This window comes from Dermacentor andersoni, chromosome 1 (assembly GCF_023375885.2).
Source record: "Dermacentor andersoni chromosome 1, qqDerAnde1_hic_scaffold, whole genome shotgun sequence".
NCBI lineage: Eukaryota > Metazoa > Arthropoda > Arachnida > Ixodida > Ixodidae > Dermacentor > Dermacentor andersoni.
Genome location: NC_092814.1, coordinates 39,850,477 through 39,868,346, shown reverse-complemented (window position 1 = coordinate 39,868,346; position 17,870 = coordinate 39,850,477). Strand labels below are relative to the sequence as shown.

Below are 17,870 nucleotides of genomic sequence, written 5' to 3'. Positions count from 1 at the left end.
GGCACGCCTAGGGACAAGCGCCTACAACATGCGCCCGTAGTACCTAGGCAGAGTCATATATTCAAGAAGCAAAACACCCCAGATTTTCTCTCTCGTGCCCGCTCTTTCTCGCGCTTGCGCACAAACGACTGGCGATTCCTCAAATCATGCCATCATGCCTCAAATGAACGTCTCGCGTTGAACGGCAGCAGTCTTATGAAGTGTATTTAATCCACGTGCCATCCCCTGAACTCCCTTCATCCCTATTTTCTATTGCAGGTAGCAAGGTAATATTTTGACGTTACAAGTGGTTTCAAGGTTACAAGAGCGTACACATTTTCCGTAGGCAGCGTCTCGTGCAACGCGGTGCTCCCCAGACGACTCCACACAGAATCGGCTCCTGCAACGCACGGAAGTGACGTCAAATCGCAGTTAGCGCGCTTCGACGACACGCCACCGCGGTCCCTCAAAAGTCCCTAGATGATTCTCTCCCTAGATGCCTAGGACATGATCACGTGATGCATTCTGGGCGCACGACGCGGTGACATGCAGTGACGCATGGTGACGCCACAGAACACCGTGACGCGATCTGAAAGTGGGGTGGAGAGTCATCGAAGTTCGTTCTTTATTCTATGGTATCGTCCGTTTTGTTCGCGGCATGGTTCGCGGTTTCGTTCGTTCGGGCTCGGCGTCGTTGCATAATTAATATTGTAGTCATGCTTGCGATGGCTTTAAGGGACATTGAGGAGCAGCAGCAATCGAAACAGTTTAAATTCGGTGGAGACATGTCACTGTTCGCGTGAACGGCTGTTGTCAGCATCGGTTTCAATGTGTTCGTAAGCGAATGTGCCCGACTGTGTACGTCTGATCGTTGTTGTTATATCATTACAATGTTTTCAGGAGCTCGCATGTTTATTGTGCCTACAGGCATTGGGGGCCCACGGGTGAACCTTTATAAGAGTAAAGTGATGGAGCACGGGGCCACAGTTGTGAGTGACGAAAACTTGGCCACACACGTAGTCGTGGCGGAGTCGCTGGACGGAGACCGTATTTCTAAAATAGTGGACACAGCAAACTTGCATACATCCGTGAAAATCGTAAAATGTACGTGGTTAAGCGAGTGCTTCAAGAGTAGATCATTGCTCGAAACAACTACGTACGAGCTGCACTGCAAGCCATCCCCGAGTGCTTTCACAATGTGCTGCCAAGATTCTAACGGCGCCCCTTCTAAACGGGCAAGACTTTTTCGTGAGCCTGCAGATCTTGCACCTCAGCCTGGTGTCTCTCGGAGCGCCGAATCCTCGATACTGCATCGAACAGCCGTTTCGGTACGCTTAACACGCGCTTTTAAAGTGAAATGCTGTTTTAGAATGCATACATAATAAATATATATCGTTTTTTGCCGACGTTTTGCATGCAGGACAAGTGGGTGTGCGCAGTTGCCTCCACAGACGTTCCTGTGAATAAGAATTCCCACATAACTGACCAATTGGAGGTGATATCTGCAGCACAGACTGTGCGTTAAGCCTCCTGACAGACCGAGGTTGTTTTATTCCAGGCCATGGTTGAAACCTACCAAAGCACTAAAGACCACTGGAGGGCCCTTGGTTATGAAAAAGCCATCATGCAGCTCAAGCGGCATGCTACTGAGATCACCACATGGGAGGTAAAGGAGTATATAGGAGTGTGATTTCTCAACGCACTGTTGTTTAGCTAAAAGCATCAGATTATTAAATGGTATAACGGAATACCAGGCATAGTTTTCTTCATTCATTTCTAGTCTCATGTTCATCCTGATCTGTAATAAACACTGTTAACTAAACCACAATAGAGACACAAAAATAATATAAATTATAGGAAATGTGGCTTAATGGCTGTGGTGTTCAGCTTTTGAACACAAGGACACAGGTTCAATTCCCAACTGTGGCAGTCGTATATTCTGATGGCAGAATGCAAGAACGCTTGTGTATTGCAATTTATGTGCACGTAGAAGAACCCCAGGTAGTGGAAATTGATCTAGAGCACCCCTACCAAAGCCAAAACAAAATGATGTTTCGAGACTCATCTCGAAAACGTCATTTTGTTTTGACTTTGGTTGGTGACCTGCTTCTTCTCTCACAATAATCTTACCCTACCAGACAGTATTCAACCAAACTCTCAACTACAGGGTTTAATACACCATCAAGGAAGATGCATTGTGGGAATGTAAAGTTATGTGGGATATCAGAAACATAAATCTGTTAAAGGGATCACTGTCATAAATATATATTTATCTTCCATGAGCATCAACTTATATGAAAACGATATAGTTAATACAAAAAAAAAATACAGGACAATTTAACATAGAACATATTTAAAAAAATAGAGCAAATTAACCCTTTCTGTGCCAACTTTCTTTTGTTTCAGAAAACTGAAATTTCCTGAATTTTTTTGTAACTTGTTCATTGTGAACAGCTTTAATTAATGCAGTATAAGCAGTTCATTTGTTAATTTTTATTGTCTTGTCAATTATTTATGTTTTTGAGTTGCAAATAGTCAATGCCACAGAAACAATCTATATAAAACACAATATTTCTTTGGAAAAGTCGAGCGCGCTTTTGTTATCCTCCATGCAACACATCATTTCTGGTGCAGTATGGAAAGCAAATGGCAGAGGAGCAGGTGGCAAAGCATTTGTCAAGCCACATCCATGCAAGAGAGGTTGGCAGAAGTTCTAAATCTTCATCGCAATCGTTAGTACTAAGTTAAAGCTCTGAAGACGATTCACTAGATCTTGCCAGGTCTAGTTGTTTACTTAAGATGCAGAAACGTCCAAAAATGACGTGATTCTGGAATTGAAAAGGCAGGCATTATCGCTGCAGCCTCCTCACTCTGCACCACCATTTTTAAATTGCAGAAGAGTTAGACTCCTGCTTCATTTCCAGCAACTGCGCCCTCAGAAACTGTTTTCTAGGAAGCTGGTGCCATTTAACCCCTTAACTGCCAAGATAATTTTTTTTTTAATATTTATCATAAGTGTCAGAAGGGCTTTGGAAGACATGAAACGGGGAAAAGCGGCAGGAGAAGATGGAATAATAGTCAATTTAATCAAAGATGGAGGAGACGTAATACTTTGAAAACTGGCGGCTCTCTGTACAAAGTGTCTATCGACTGTAAGGGTCCCAGAAAACTGGAACAATGCAAACATTATACTGATCCACAAAGAGGGAGATGTTAAAGAATTGAAAAATTATGTGCCCATTAGCTTACTCCCAGTACTATATAAAATATTCACCAAGATAATCTCCAGTAGAATGAGGGCAACACTGGACTTTAGTCAACCAAGGGAACAGGCAGGTTTCAGGAAGGGATACTCTACAATGGATCACATCCATGTCATCAATCAGGTAACTAAGAAATCCGCAGAGTACAATCAGCCTCTCTATACCGCTTTCATAGATCAAGGAGTACAGACCGCTTACGTAAATACCTTGGAAGATATCTACAGAGATTCCACAGCTACTTGAATTTCACACAAGAAAAGTAGGAAAGTAGCTATAAAGAAAGGGGTCAGACAAGGAGACACAATCTCTCCAATGCTATTCACTGCGTGCTTGGAAGAAGTATTCAAGCTGTTAAACTGGGAAGGCTTAGGACTAAGGATACCTAAGCCTACCTCAGCAACCTTCGGTTTGCCGATGACATTGTTCTATTCAGCAATACTGCAGACGAGTTACAACAAATGATTGAGGACCTTAACAGAGAGAGTGTAAGAGTGAGGTTGAAGATTAATATGCAGAAGACAAAGATAATGATGAATAACCGGGCAAGGGAACAAGAGTTCAGGATCGCCATTTAGCCTCTAGAGTCGGTGAAGGAGTACGTTTACTTTGGTCAATTAATCACAGGGAACCTTGATCATGAGAAGAAAATTCATAGAAGAATAAAAATAGGTTGGATTACATACGGCAGACATTGTCAGCTCCTGATTGGAAGCTTACCATTATCATTGAAAAGGAAGCTGTACAATCAGTGCTTTTTACCAGTGCTGACATATGGGGCAGAGACTTGGAGACTGACAAAGAGGCTTGAGAACAAGTTAAGGACCACACAAAGAGCGATGGAAAGAAGAATGCTGGCATAACATTAAGAGACAGGAAAAGAGCGGTTTGGATCAGAGAGCAAACGGGTGTAGCCAATATTCTAATTTGAAAAGAATGGCGCTGGGCAGGTCATGTAATGCGTAGGTTAGATAACCATTGGACCGTTAGGGCTACAGAATGGGTACCAAGAGAAGGGAAGCATAGTAGAAGACGGAAAAAGACTAGGTGGTACGATGAAATTAGGAAATTCGCGGGTGCTAGTTAGAATCTGTCTTCTGTGCGATCTAAGGATGTGTTCTGTCATATCATTGAATTTGAAAGTTGCTACTGGCATGTTGAAATTGCATGTTCACATGACTGGCTGGGTATTGCAAATGTGTGTTCTGCACCATGCCTTATCAACCATGTTTGATGAAAGGAAGGATAACAGAGTGAAAGTAAGGTAACTGCTACATCAGGGAGACATGTTGCAGAGCCCCTTTAAAGGTGTTTAACAGCCTGTGTGAGACGGCCGCAGCTCCTTTGAGATAACGCTTTCTTCAGATGTCTTGCTTATGTGGCAGGTGTGAGGGTCCTCTGAAGCTTCTGTTCTTCTTCTTCTTTTCTTTTAAAGTTTGTTCCACTGTAAATATTCTTGCAGTCTCTTATCTCAGTTCAGCATTGCCCTTCTTAAAAGGCTGTTGCATCTTTTTTGTCCCAATTGCTTTACCTTATTGCATATGATGTTCTAAGCCAGCAGGTGTGTCTGCTACACAGTAAATGCCTGCTGATGAAATGGCCAGTCTCTAAGAATGTGGCTACCATGTTGGCAAGTGGTGTAGGAATGACTTAAACATGTTTGTAGTAAGAAGCAAACAAACACTGACACCAAGGACAACATAGGAGAAATTACTTGTGCCTAATAAATGAAATAAAGAAGCGATAAATTAATGGAAATGAAAGTGGATGAAAAAGCAACTTTCCGCAGGTTGGGGACGATCCCACAACCTTCACATTTCGCATGCGATGCTCTACCAATTGAGCTACCGCGGCGCCGCTTCCCCGTCCACTTTCTTGGGTATTTAGGTTTCCTAGTAGAGCCCTGGGAGTGTTAGCCAGCACCACTACTCGCAGACCTTGGCGGCGAATGGGGAACATCCTTTCTGCTGCAGGTGTCACGAGAACGTTTACTTTTTGGGTGAAGGCAACTGGTCAATAAGGATGCAAACATGTGCAAAAAAATAAGTGCAAACATGTTCATGCCATTTTGTGCCACAATTCAGTGATTTCCCAATTTTATTGATACTGGAAGAGCTAACAGCATTTTTAATAAAGTTTAACCCTCTTCTTGGATACAGTATTGTAGTGCAAATAAATTCTGCAGAAATGTGCAAGTGGAGGAAGTTTCATGAAAGGCAATATTGTCATCCATCCAAGAGCAGCATGATGCCACAAAATAAACCCAATACAGGATTCTTGAGAAAGAAGCTTTGAAGTTGAAGAAAATTTGTCCTGGTAGAGCAACTGCAACAAAAAGGTGTTGGTCCTGGGTTCGATCTTCAGACCAGTTTGGGTTTCTCTTGTAGCTTCGTCCTACTCGTGGGGGGATGACGATTTCTGCTTTTCATGAAACTTCCTTCAGCTTGTGGATTTCTGCAAAAATGACTTACCATTGTCTATGTTACTGTGCTTCGTATTGCTGATTAATTCAGCCTCACTCTGCAATCTGCCAGCCTCCTGGTCGGCTCACATGGTAGAGCAAGTGCCTCGGAAAAGAGTTGGTCCTGGGTTTGACCCCTGAACCAGGACGTACTTTTCTTCCACTACGAAGCTTTCTTTTTGAGATACCCATTTTGAATTTGTTTTGAAGCTTTGTGCTACTCTTGGGTGAAAGACAATTTTTCCTTTCTTCAATATTATAGTACATGCCTATCTTGGTCCCCTTTATGCCTAATATGCCCTGTTAGGTGTATGCTCTTGGTTTTTGAGACCCACTGTGTTTTCTCTTTTCTTAATCATGTTTATATATTATTTTTATTAAGGAACATGTTGGGCACGTGTGTATGTTTAGGCATTGAAACCACATTCATTTTGCTGTGGGTGCTCTAAACTATTGATTACTGTTAGTGTCAATTTGAAATCACTGACATCAACTATCGGCACATTAATGTATAAAATAATGTTAGTATCAGGTAAAAATATTTGATGTCATCATTTATTTCCTGGCCGTATGCCTGTATATGTCTATTTAAAGCAGACTGCTACACCTAGTCGTAAGTTTCTGCTGATGAAATGTCTCTTCTATTTAGGAAGCAAGGGCCCTGCCTAATGTTGGGAAAAGGCTCGCAGACAAAATTTGGGAGATTGTTCAGCAAGGCAGGCTCCAAAAACTGGAGGAATTCCAAAGCCAGGAGCATCTTGTTGCACAGAACCTGTTCACAAAAGTCTGGGGTGCCGGACCATCAACAGCACAAAAGTGGGTCCAGCAGGTGAGTTCACAGTTTTTAAATAGCAGCATAATGGATGAATTGATGGCTAAATTTGCACAGTATGCCCTGTACATTGTAATGTAATGCATCTTGTGCTTTAGTTAGCTTGTTGTGTCAGCAGCAGTATGTTGTTTTGCTGAATGTGCACTGCAGTGCTTTACAGTCTGCACATGTGTATTCTCCACCTCTCCTAATAAATTGTCTGCATTTGCATATAATCTTGTCCCTGCAAATGGTAAATATTGTTAATCAGAACCCAGGAAGCGCGCAGCTAGCTAGTAGACGTATACACTCCAGCTTGATCTAGCTAAGGCCACAGCTAGTAGCCTTCTTTTGTAAGTTGTACTCTAGACCCAAGCCTCTACAAGCCAGCTGGCAGCTCAGCTAATGCTCATTCGACTTACGCCTAGTAGCCACCTTGGGAAGCACTAATGTAGCTGCGGTGTAGACATTGAATGTCCAGGCTTGTTTCAGCTTCGCGAGTGCTATAGTTAGCTCTACTTACCATGTTTTACAATCCTGGAAGGTTGAATTCTTATTTTACATGTCACTACAAAAGCGCAAAACAGGCAACAACCACAGTAAAATTTTCACTTTGACTGGTCAGTGGCTTTCTTGTGCTAAGTTAATTCCCAACCAGATGAGCTGTTGACAAGCCTTTGATTCCATGCCACTGTAATATTGCACAAATATCAAATTGCTAGTCATTTAAAGAAGTAATAAATACAGTGCAACAGAATACTTTTTGTCAGTGCATAGCACCAGTACCGAAATAGTTATCCCAATGTTCACAAATGTATTTGTGCTCTATGTATTGTTCTCCCACTCCTTGTAAACTGCAAGACAACAGTTTTTGCCTAAGCTAGTGCAAGTGTATGCATTTCTAATGATTCAATGGCATCAGCACTAACCAACTTTAATGTGTACCAAGGTTGGTAACGAAACATTATTGGAGGTTTTCATACAAAGTATGATATTTGCCTATACACATGTGGAGCAGAACAAGTGACTTTACATTATGCCCCTTTATTTTTAAGGATTTAAGATACAGCTTAAACAAGTTTAGTAGTTCAGCCTAAGTACACACTGAGTGCACATAATGCATTGCAGTCCACTCATTTTGTTCAGCCATTCTCAATGTTCAAGCACCATGCCTGTAAATAGTTCTCCATTTTCAGAGTCAGAAAGGGCCATTGTTTTGTGATACTAGTGGATCAGTATTAGCATACTATAACATACCATGCATGCGAGCTATAGCAGTGCACTTAATAAGTGTGTCTGTCTGACATAGTGCAGCAAATCTACAATTCTATTTCCCTTGTTCCACAGGCCATAAGTAGGTTCCACTGCATGTGCATCTTATGCACCAGTAGACTTGCACTGGTATGAAAAATGCATGGATCCATATGCAAAAACCACATATACCATTTTCATGACCGAATACAGCCGATAAATGCCACTATCACCTCAGGTAAACGGCACTCTAAACGGTTGCATATAGTACTAATGGCAGCAGACCTGAGTGGAAGTGTGTGGAGAGTGCATGTTAAGCAAGATAAAACTGCATGCAGAAAGGCTGTTTCCTGTCTCTGCACTGACACAACCTTACATAATTGCTCATAGATATGCTTAAGGGAGCAGTAAAAAAATGCAGTTTATTTGATAAATACAAATGTGATTCGGTATGGTTACCATGGATATGACTAATAGAGTGGGTCCTTAGTAAATGCAACTTCTTTGCAGAGAATTTAGAAATCTTAATCGTCAATGCACCAAAAATAAAAAAATTTCTTGTTAAGATGGTAATTCAAATGTTTATAAAATGGGTACAAGAACCAATTAGCTTTTTTTGAGAGCATCACTAAATGTAGAAGACGTTATTTTCCAATAAATGGGGGTGGGGCAAACAGTGCAGAGAAAGAACAGGCTAAGACTTGGACGGGATTGTAAGCTTAAAAGACAGCAAAGGGGCATTCACAATGCTCTCTTGTATATATCTTTCCAGTAACCAATGTTAACTAACCAACGCTCACACTCTCATTCACTCTCTCTCTGATTGGTGAGCTCAATGGTTTCTACTATTCTGCACGAGTTAAATCAGTACATTAACAGTGTAAAACAAATTGTTCATCAAAATTATTACACTTTCTTTAAAATCAGTTAATGCACCTAGAAGAAAGTCATTAAGGTAGTACTGGAGCAAAAACTTTGTGTCCCACTTTTTTGCTTTCTTAGTTAGTTGCCGACCCCACAATTATCACAAGGAGCCTCAATTCCTTGAGCAGCACAAATAATTATTACATCACAGTTTATGCAGCTAGTTTAAAATTTACTCCAAATGCAGCACTATTTTATACGTCAAGCAGGAAACTATTCACATCACCAAAACCATAGTTGGAATTCATGCTGTGTTACAAACAACTCACGCATGAGATAGTTGGCTCAATTCAGTAGTTGACAGTGATATAATGACCTTGTCGCTAAGAGCCATCAGATTGACCCTTCCAGTTGCATGCTTCTTTTTGAAATGCAGGAGGACTCTCTGCCCTGTTATCCTGTTGAGTGTTGAATGGTCTCTGTTTTCGCAGCATGGTCAGAGTGTACTTGTATACGTCAGTTGTGTCTGGTACCATGAGGCCGCCACATCAAGTATTGGTGACATGAATAGACTTCTGTTTCACGTCAAAAGCCACATTACACATAGTGCATGTTTTGAGCTGTAGCACTAAAAGGTAATGTATTACTAATATTTTTCTCTTATGAAACAACTGATTGAGGGTCCATAGCATAATTACTGAGTTCACAGCTATCGGTACTATAGAAACGAGACAAAAATTTTAGGGTATACTCCTTAAAAAAACTAAGTACTCTCTCGTAAGCACAAACAATCACAAACTTATCATGATTGCTTTGATGTCAAATTCACATTGGATAGTGCAAACTCCAACGGGAAAGGCCATTTTCCTTACTGACAAATAGCCCAACATAAAACTCTCTTTCCAGATGCTGACAGCATTTAAACATTGCAATTTGGCAAGCTAGCGTTCAGACATATCTATAACTAAATTAAAGAGCTAGAGGTTCCCCGCCAATAAATGCAAACATAGCTCACTTTCATACATATTCAAAAAAACACAGTAAGAATTCTATGTAATCAAGGTTATAAAATGCATCACATTTACCTTTGAGGCGCAGACGACACCACTCAAGTAGCAGTGTTGTCAGCCAGTCTGCCGCTGTTTTGATAAAGTGTGACAGCATATTAGCTCATGTTGGGTCGTTCCTAGCTGCCTCTGAAATTCAGAAAACATTGATCAGCTGATCCAGCAAAATAATAGCACATTGGCTATTAACAGCCTTAAGCTGCACTGGCTTAAGTAAAGGAAACAGTTTAAATGTTATAGCTCACTATGCAACAAACAACATGGACCGTGTTTTAGGCTGTTTTCTTATCTCACATTTATTGTCATTGATTTCTCTCTGCAGCCAAATTAACCGTACATTACTTCAAGCTCACATTCCATGACAGCTATGAATGCTTCATCCAAGGTTTTCCTCTTGCAGTGAGAAAGGTAGAATGTCATGTGAACAGTGATAGCTTACACAGAGTTTCAAATGCGACCTCCGAGTGAAAACAGGGGATCCTGAAGAAAAAAAGATTCATATGCTTGGAATGACAAAAATAGAAAACGAATTAGACTATATTGACTGCACACTACTCTGTGACAACACTGCAAGTGACACAGCTGTCTTGACAGTCACATGGGATAGCGCAGTGCAGAAACTATTCACTAAAAACAAAATAAAGGCCAACTGACAGTTAAGCTATATAAATAAATTTTAAAAAATAAATTATACTCATTCAACCAAAACAATACATGCAAAAGTAATTTAAAGTTCACCATGATTAGCAGATAGGCTTTTTACGTTGCACACAGGAACATTGAAATGGCAAGTTTCATTTAGCTAATGTGTAAAAGTGATAATTTTTTTGCACTCAAACTAGCATGTGGTGCCCTTCAGATTTTTGAACTGTTTTAAATGTTCAATTTTCATGAAATGTTGCGTGTGTGCACTTATGAGCTGCTGATCTTGTTTTACTCCCTTGTGGCTTCCCTTGAAACAGCATCATAATTTTCTGCTCTTTACTGTCATCATTGTACAAAAGAGACCTCAGCTGCAGGCGGCCGTTACCTTCAGTGACGACACTTGTTTGCTGCCTGCCGTTTGTGTTATTTGCATTGCCTTCATGTCTAATGGTGGAGTGGACACACTTCCATGAGCTAAATGTGGGGCCATTAGCAGTTTTTTTCCCGACTTGGAAGGTCAACATATAGTGTTGAGGCAACTTTCATGCGATATTTTTGTGGTTTCGGTTATTTTTAATCTGTAGTCGCAGCCTGTGACTGTTATTTACGCAGTTATGTTTAATTACAGTGCATAATAATTACATAGTATCGCAAACGCATATCAAGTCGGTACACACAGCTTCCGTCATAGCCTGAAAGCCATTAAGTGGAAGCTTGGGTGATCTGGTGATTCAATACCAACATGTCTGTACAGCGCAAAAGATGAGGACAGAAGAAAGACAACATAGCGCCTGTGTTGCGTTCTTTCTTCTGTCCTTGTCTTCTGCACTGTGCAGACATGTCGATACTGAAAGCCATTACTATATTCAAGTTGCAAAGAGGCAAAAGGAAAGAAATGCTGGTAACAAGCCTAAAAATCTTGCAATATGAAACAGGCTTCGTCAATAACTGCTTGAACATGACAATCCAAAACATTAGCTGATGTTCGTGCCATTCAACATGAAACATCATTTCCACAAAGTAGGAACCCTTCAATCATATCATAAAATCTCTTACTGAACCAAAATAAAGTGGCGTTGTTGCTGCCGTTCTTGCAAACACACTGCGAAGTTCTGCACTTGAAAAGTCATATACGAATGTCTTTTCACTTTAAAACAACTTCAATGGACAGCTATGTTTTTTGAACAGAATACATTTTATTTTTTACTCGCTCTTTATGTTGATATTAAATTGCGCACCCCCTTTGCAAGCTGCAAGTCACAGCATGCTATCAATGTGGTGCCATATTTGAACCGGCGAAGGTGGAAGGTGCGCACTTCAGAATGTGCTTAGGAAGAATCTACGAAGAATTGTTTTCCGCATGTTCCATTTGTGGTGCTGATTACGCTACAAGGAGTTTCATATGCCCTGCCAATGCAACTATCCCCTATCAACGCCACTATCCCCTCACCTTTTGCAAAGCATGCCGGCAGCTTCTACGCTCACAAAATTGACCGCATCACCCCCTACCCCCTGTTATGATTTGGGGCTCAATCCCATCACTCGTGATCCGTTGTCAAGATTGTAGTCAGGCATGAATTAGAAGGTAGCTGGCCCATGCCGTCGTCCAACTTACTCACGCTGAGGCCGTTGATGAAGGGAAGGACTGCTTCTCATCGAGAACGAGGAATATGGGTTTATTTACAGTATCTACATCAGTCTAGCATGACTGCTTAGAAAAGTACATCAGCCTAACATGACTGCTTGAGAGAGAGTCAGTATAACATGACTGCTTGAGAGAGAGTCAGTATAACATGACTGCTTGAGAGAGAGTCAGTATAACATGACTGCTTGAGAGAGTCTGCTGAGCAGCCGCACAACAGCAGTTTATAAACACTCGGTCCTCCCCTTGATTCCAAGGGGACGGAAACGTTCGTCCAGTCATTGCAAACACGCCGCCTCTCCCCGGGACGGCTTACACACACACGTACACACACATACACACACAGGTTCACGGTCCGAAACCGACATCACACGAATTTCGTAGAACTCGGAGCAGACCCTCGCAGCGCACCCGGGTAGCCATTGTCCTGCGTCTTGGTCGGCGCGTTGGTGGGTTCGGTAACAATAGTTGGCCCACCGAACGCATTCAGTCACAATGGCGATTTAGTGACGCCGTGGCTAGAGGTTTGCGGCGGCACTCTAGGAAACGTTGACGCCCGCTGTCGCAACTGGCTGGCAACACTTGCACCTCAGCTGGGCCGTTCTTAACAGCACCTCCATGGCCCGGAAAGTCTCGACTGTCCAGCGCTGATAACCGCTCGGCAGGAAGAGAACGGCTGGTGGCCAGGGGGTGATGTCTTGGCTCGTAGTAACCACTTGTGTAATGATGTCACCGCCCCAAAACATCCAACAAGGACAGGCAACTGCAAAATGAACCCCACAACATGGCTCCGTGCCAAGATGACATACATTGGCTCTCACTTTAGACCCGCTAGGCTTCAAAGAAAACATAAGTGCAGAAACAAAAAATGCTGCATTTTGCTATGCCAATTTTTTGAAGCAATTTCATGCTGACAAATTCAGCAATCATGGAGGGAATCCTGCTAAATGAGAGGGGATCTTCTTTAACAAAATTAACACTAGTAACCCTAAAATTTAGGCGGGACCCTCAAACGCAGAATTCAAATTAGCCTGCTCAAACCATCCGCATTGCTATGCAACTTTCCCTTCTTATATCTAACGGAGAAGTTGTACTCTTGGAGAGTGAGGCTCCATCGGAGCAAGCGGCCATTTTTGTGTGACATTTGATTGAGCCACGTCAGAGGACAGTGGTCAGTCTCGAAGATGAACTTCGCTCCGTACAAGTAACACGACAACTTCTGGGCGGCCCAAACTAAACAAGCGCATTCCTTCTCTGAAGCGCTGTAGGCTTCCTCTCTTACATTTAGTTTACGGCCGGCATAGAGGATAGGATGCTCCTCGTTATCGTCGCCGACCTGACTAAGTACCACGCCCATACCTCTGTCGCTTGCGTCGCATTGAACTATGAATTGCTTTGTGTAGTCTGGTGCGCGAAGCACAGGACGAGAAACCAATAGCGTTTTCAAACTTTGTAAAGCGTTCTCTTTGTCCTTATCCCAGTGTACGCTACTTGGTGCTCCCTTTCGGAGGGCGTCCGTTAATGGACTTGCCATTTGCGAGTAATTCGGAATGTACAGTTGATAGTACCCCACAAGTCCCAAAAATGAACGAAGGTCCGTTTTCGTGCGCAGCTGAGAAAATTCTCCAATCGTAGCTATTTTCAGCTCGGCCGGCCGTCTCATGCCCTGGCCGACAACATGGCTCAGATAAGTAACCTGTGAACAACCAAACCTACACTTTTCCGCTTTCATCGTTAAGCCAGCTGCCCTTAACCGTGAGAACACCTGTTTGAGGTGTGATATGTGTTGTTCCCAGCTGTTCGAAAAAAATTGCTACATCATCCAGATATGGCAAGGCGAACTCCTGCAAGTCTTTTAGGACAATATCCATTAACTTAGAGAAGCTAAACGGCGCATTCTTCAGCCCGAAGCTGAGTGCGAGAGGGCGAAAAGTGCCTACAGGTGAGATGAATGTGGCATACCGGCTGGCACTTTCTGAAAGGGGAACTTGCCAGTACCCCCGCACAAGATGTATAGTTGAAATGTATTTAGCAGCGCTAACTCTTTCAATTCGTTCCTCAATGTTGGGTATCGGGTACAGCTGATCCCTAGTGATGACATTTAACTTCCTGTAGTCAACACACGGACGAGGGTCCTTGTTAGGGGTTTCTACCAGTATTAGCGGTGACGTGTAGTCATTCTCAGCGGGCTCAATAACTCCGAACTCTAGCATGCGCTGTATTTCCGCCTCCATAATCTCTGTCTTGGAGACACCCTGTAAGGCTTTGATCTTACTGGTTCGGTTGATGTCAGCTCTATTTCATGCGTTATTAGTTCGGTTCTTCCTGGCCGATCGCTGAACCTGTCGATATATTCCCCTAACACCCCTTTTAGCTCATCTAGCTGCTCGGGTCTTAGAGCATGCGAGCTTACCTAATGTTTTACTACTTCTTCTAGGCCGATTTCAGAGTTGGAGGTCACCCTATACTCCTTAAACTTGGTACTAGTGCCATCCTGCTCTTTGATGGTATAGTTAATGACTCCGCTCCGCTCTACATATGGCTTCATCAAATTGCAGTGATATATCTTCACCTCCTTCCTGCGACCGGGCATTTTCAGAGCATAGTTAGTATCTGAAAGTTTGTGCAACACTTTAACGGGCCCGTCCCAGTGAACTTCAAGCTTGTTCTTTCTTGAAGGTTTGAGGATCATTACCTGGTCTCCGGCGTTAAACGTTCGAAGCCTCGCATTCTTGTCGTAATAGAATTTGGCGTTCTTTTGAGCTACTCCCATGTTCTTTCCGACTAGTTCTTGGGTTGCGCTTAGCCGTTCCAGCAAATTTAGCACGTATTCAACCACTGTTGGACTCTCTCCTCTTTCCTCCCACATCTCTCTTAATATTCTCAGTGGAGAACGGAGTGTCCTCCCATACACTAGTTCTGCTGGCGAGAACCCTGTCGCTTCATGTGGAACCGTTCGCAAAGCGAACAAAGTTGCCGGCAGACAGTTCTCCCAGTCCTCCTTGTGCTCATAACAGAGCGCATGCAAAACTCGCTTAAGCACCGAATGCCACCTCTCTAGACTGTTTGACTGAGAGTGTTTGACAGAACTGCGTATTAACTTTACCCCGCACTTCTGCAAGAATGTGGAAGTCAGTGCGCTTGTGAATACTGACCCTTGATCTGCCTGAATTTCGGCTGGAAACCCAACTCGTGCAAACACTGTCAAAAGCGCGTCTACTACTTCGGTGGAGCTGAGCTCTTTCAGAGAGATTGCTTCTGGAAACTTTGTAGCCGGACACAGCATGGTAAACAAGTACCTGTAGCCCGATTTTGTTTTTGGAAGGGGCCCTACCGTGTCTATTACAAGTCGTCTGAAAGGCTCTGTTATTAAGGGCACTGTCTTCAGTGGAGCTTTCCATGTCTCTCCTGGTTTACCAGAACGCTGGCAGGCGTCGCATGATCTTACAAAGTTTTCTACGTCCTTGAAACAGCCAGGCCAGTAGTATTCCATAAGCAATCTTTCCTTTGATTTGTTTATGCCTAGGTGGCCGGACCACCCATTTCCATGACAGAGACTCAAAAGGTCCTCCCTATACTTAGTAGGTACGACTAACTGATCTAAAATCCTACCCTTTTGATCTCTGTAGTGCCGATACAACAATCCTCCTCTCTCATGTATCGTCACGTTGCGCCTAGCAATGCCTTCTTTAGCTGCGTGGTGTAATTTAGCTAAGCTGTCATCATTCTTTTGCTCCACTACCAGTGACTCTCTATCCACACACAAGAGCTGAGCAAAGTTCTTTGAGGCCGGTAAAAATAACCACCCTGTCTCACCTGCGAGTGCATCAGCAAGCTCTTCCTGCAGGGGTGAACTTTGACACCCTAGCGATACGCTCTCATTGAGCTGGTCAGCTGGCAGGCTTTCCTCAACTGTTTTTTCATCACTCGAGCCTAGCTCGGATTCGGTTATTGCAGTTATCTCCTTTGCTACTTCCACTGGAGCAGCTTGTGCATTTTCGGCCGAAAGCAACGCGATTTTACGAGCTTGGCTGCGGGTCAATGCCTTTACTGTGCCCTCTCCCAGTTTAAGCCCTTTGTCACGCAGTAACTGATTCGAACGATTCGAAAAGATGTAAGGGTACTGCAGTGACAAAAATTTGGAAACTGCAGCTTCAGTCTCTAACTCCCCAAATGGTCCACTGCTTTTGACTTTGGCCATGGGCAGACACACGCTGTGTTCTTCTACAACCTGTTTGATCCATGCTACTTCTCCGGTGAAGTCATCTACCGTCACGTAAGACGGATGGACAATGTCCATCGTGGCGGCACTGTCTCTTAGCACTCGGCATGGTTTGCCATTAACTTGCAGGTCATGAAGATATGGACTTAAAAGTTCCATATTCTCCTCTTTTTCCTCCACGTAGGAGAAAACTACGCTAGGCTTCCCGCAGTTTACAGCTATATGTCCCAGTTTGTGGCATTTATAACTGCGAATTGGTCTAAAAGATTCGTATTTTCTTTTCTGTTCTTTTTGTGCGGTTTCTCCATTAAGTTTCTCCTCGCTCTTTTCTGCGGGCCTTTCCTCCACGTCTACAGGCTCCGATCGTCTAGTCTGCGAACCCTTTTTGAACGGAAATGGTTTCCGCGGTCCATTTCGACCGTCCCAATTTCCGTCCTCTGCGTTCAACTTTCTACGCGTTGCGTACTCTTCGGCTAATTCAGCCGCCCTTTCCACAGTGTTTACATTCCCTCTGTCTTGCACCCACAGTTTCACAGCTCTGGGGATGGTTTTGTAAAACTGCTCTAGACACATGCATTCAATGATCATGTCTCTGCTGACGTACGCTTCCGCGCTTTTCAGCCACTCGACTAGGTTGGCCTTTAAGCCGTATGCAAACTTCGGATACCCCTCGCTATCTTTCTTGCCTGTGCTTCTAAACCTTTGCCGAAAAGCTTCGGCTGAAAGGTGGTATTTCTTCAGGAGACTAGCCTTAACTTTTGCATAATCATATGCATCCTGTGCACTCAGTGTGGCGATTACTTGCGCCGCCTCGCACGGCAACATAGACAGCAACCGCTGTAGCCATGTACTCGGGCCGAAGTTCATCTTCTCGCAAGTCCTTTCAAAATTGCTTAGGAACAAGCCTATGTCAGTCCCGACCTCAAATGGCTTTAATAGCCTGTCCATGCGGTATGATTCTGCCTCACTTGATCGTCCCAGAGCCCCTTCATTTCCTTGAGACAACTCCAAACGTTTGCTTTCCAGTTCAAGTTGCATTTTTCTTAACTCGCGATCTTTATCGCGTTCCTCTCTCTCTCTGTCCCGTTCTTCTCTCTCTCTTTCCCGTTTCTCTCTTTTCTTTAGAAGTTCCAATCCCATTTCAATTTCTTCCTCACTGGCCTGTTTGGAAATTAGCTCCAATAATTCCGCTTTTAGCATTTCTTTGCGTACATCTAGGCCCAGTTCCTCACCAACAATCAACAATTCGTCTCTCAGCAGTCTTTTTAACTCCATGATTGCTGCGTTACTGCCTTGATCCTGCTCGCTAAATCTAGCTAGGAAAACACAACCTAGCTAACACTCAACAATCTAGCTTCGCTACTGTTCTAAACAGAACAACCACAAAATGAAGCCTAGAGAGTCAAGGCAAGAACCAAGCACTCACCGCAGACACAGCACCACGTCGCAAAGTCCATCTCACCGCTGTCAGCCAGTTGTTATAATTGGGGGCTCAATCCCATCGCTCGTGATCCGTTGTCAAGATTGGAGTCGGGCATAAATTAGAAGGTAGCTAGCTGGCCCATGCCGTCGTCCAACTTATCCACGCTGAGGCCGTTGATGAAGGGAAGGACTGCTTCTCATCGAGAACGAGGAATATGGGTTTATTTACAGTATCTACATCAGTCT

At 43.3% G+C, this 17,870-nt stretch overlaps 1 protein-coding gene across 5 annotated transcripts in view; it reads left to right on the top strand.

Annotated features, from left to right (window-relative positions):
* Window positions 1-541: 541 nt before the first annotated feature.
* The window catches only part of LOC126545270 (DNA polymerase lambda-like), a 63,714-nt gene continuing 46,385 nt past the window's right edge, over window positions 542-17,870 (top strand). For 2 of the 5 annotated variants that reach the window (XR_008608458.2, XM_055061348.2), the window contains exons 1-4: window positions 542-1,307; window positions 1,400-1,474; window positions 1,538-1,645; window positions 6,350-6,529. Coding sequence is in view for 3 of the 5 variants with exons in the window: in XM_055061348.2 (XP_054917323.1) it covers window positions 870-1,307; window positions 1,400-1,474; window positions 1,538-1,645; window positions 6,350-6,529 (801 nt within the window). In the remaining 2 variants the exon portion in view is untranslated. The remainder of the gene's footprint in view (window positions 1,308-1,399; window positions 1,475-1,537; window positions 1,646-6,349; window positions 6,530-17,870) is intronic. The other 3 variants (XR_008608457.2, XM_050193056.3, XM_055061349.2) reach the window with 3 other exon arrangements.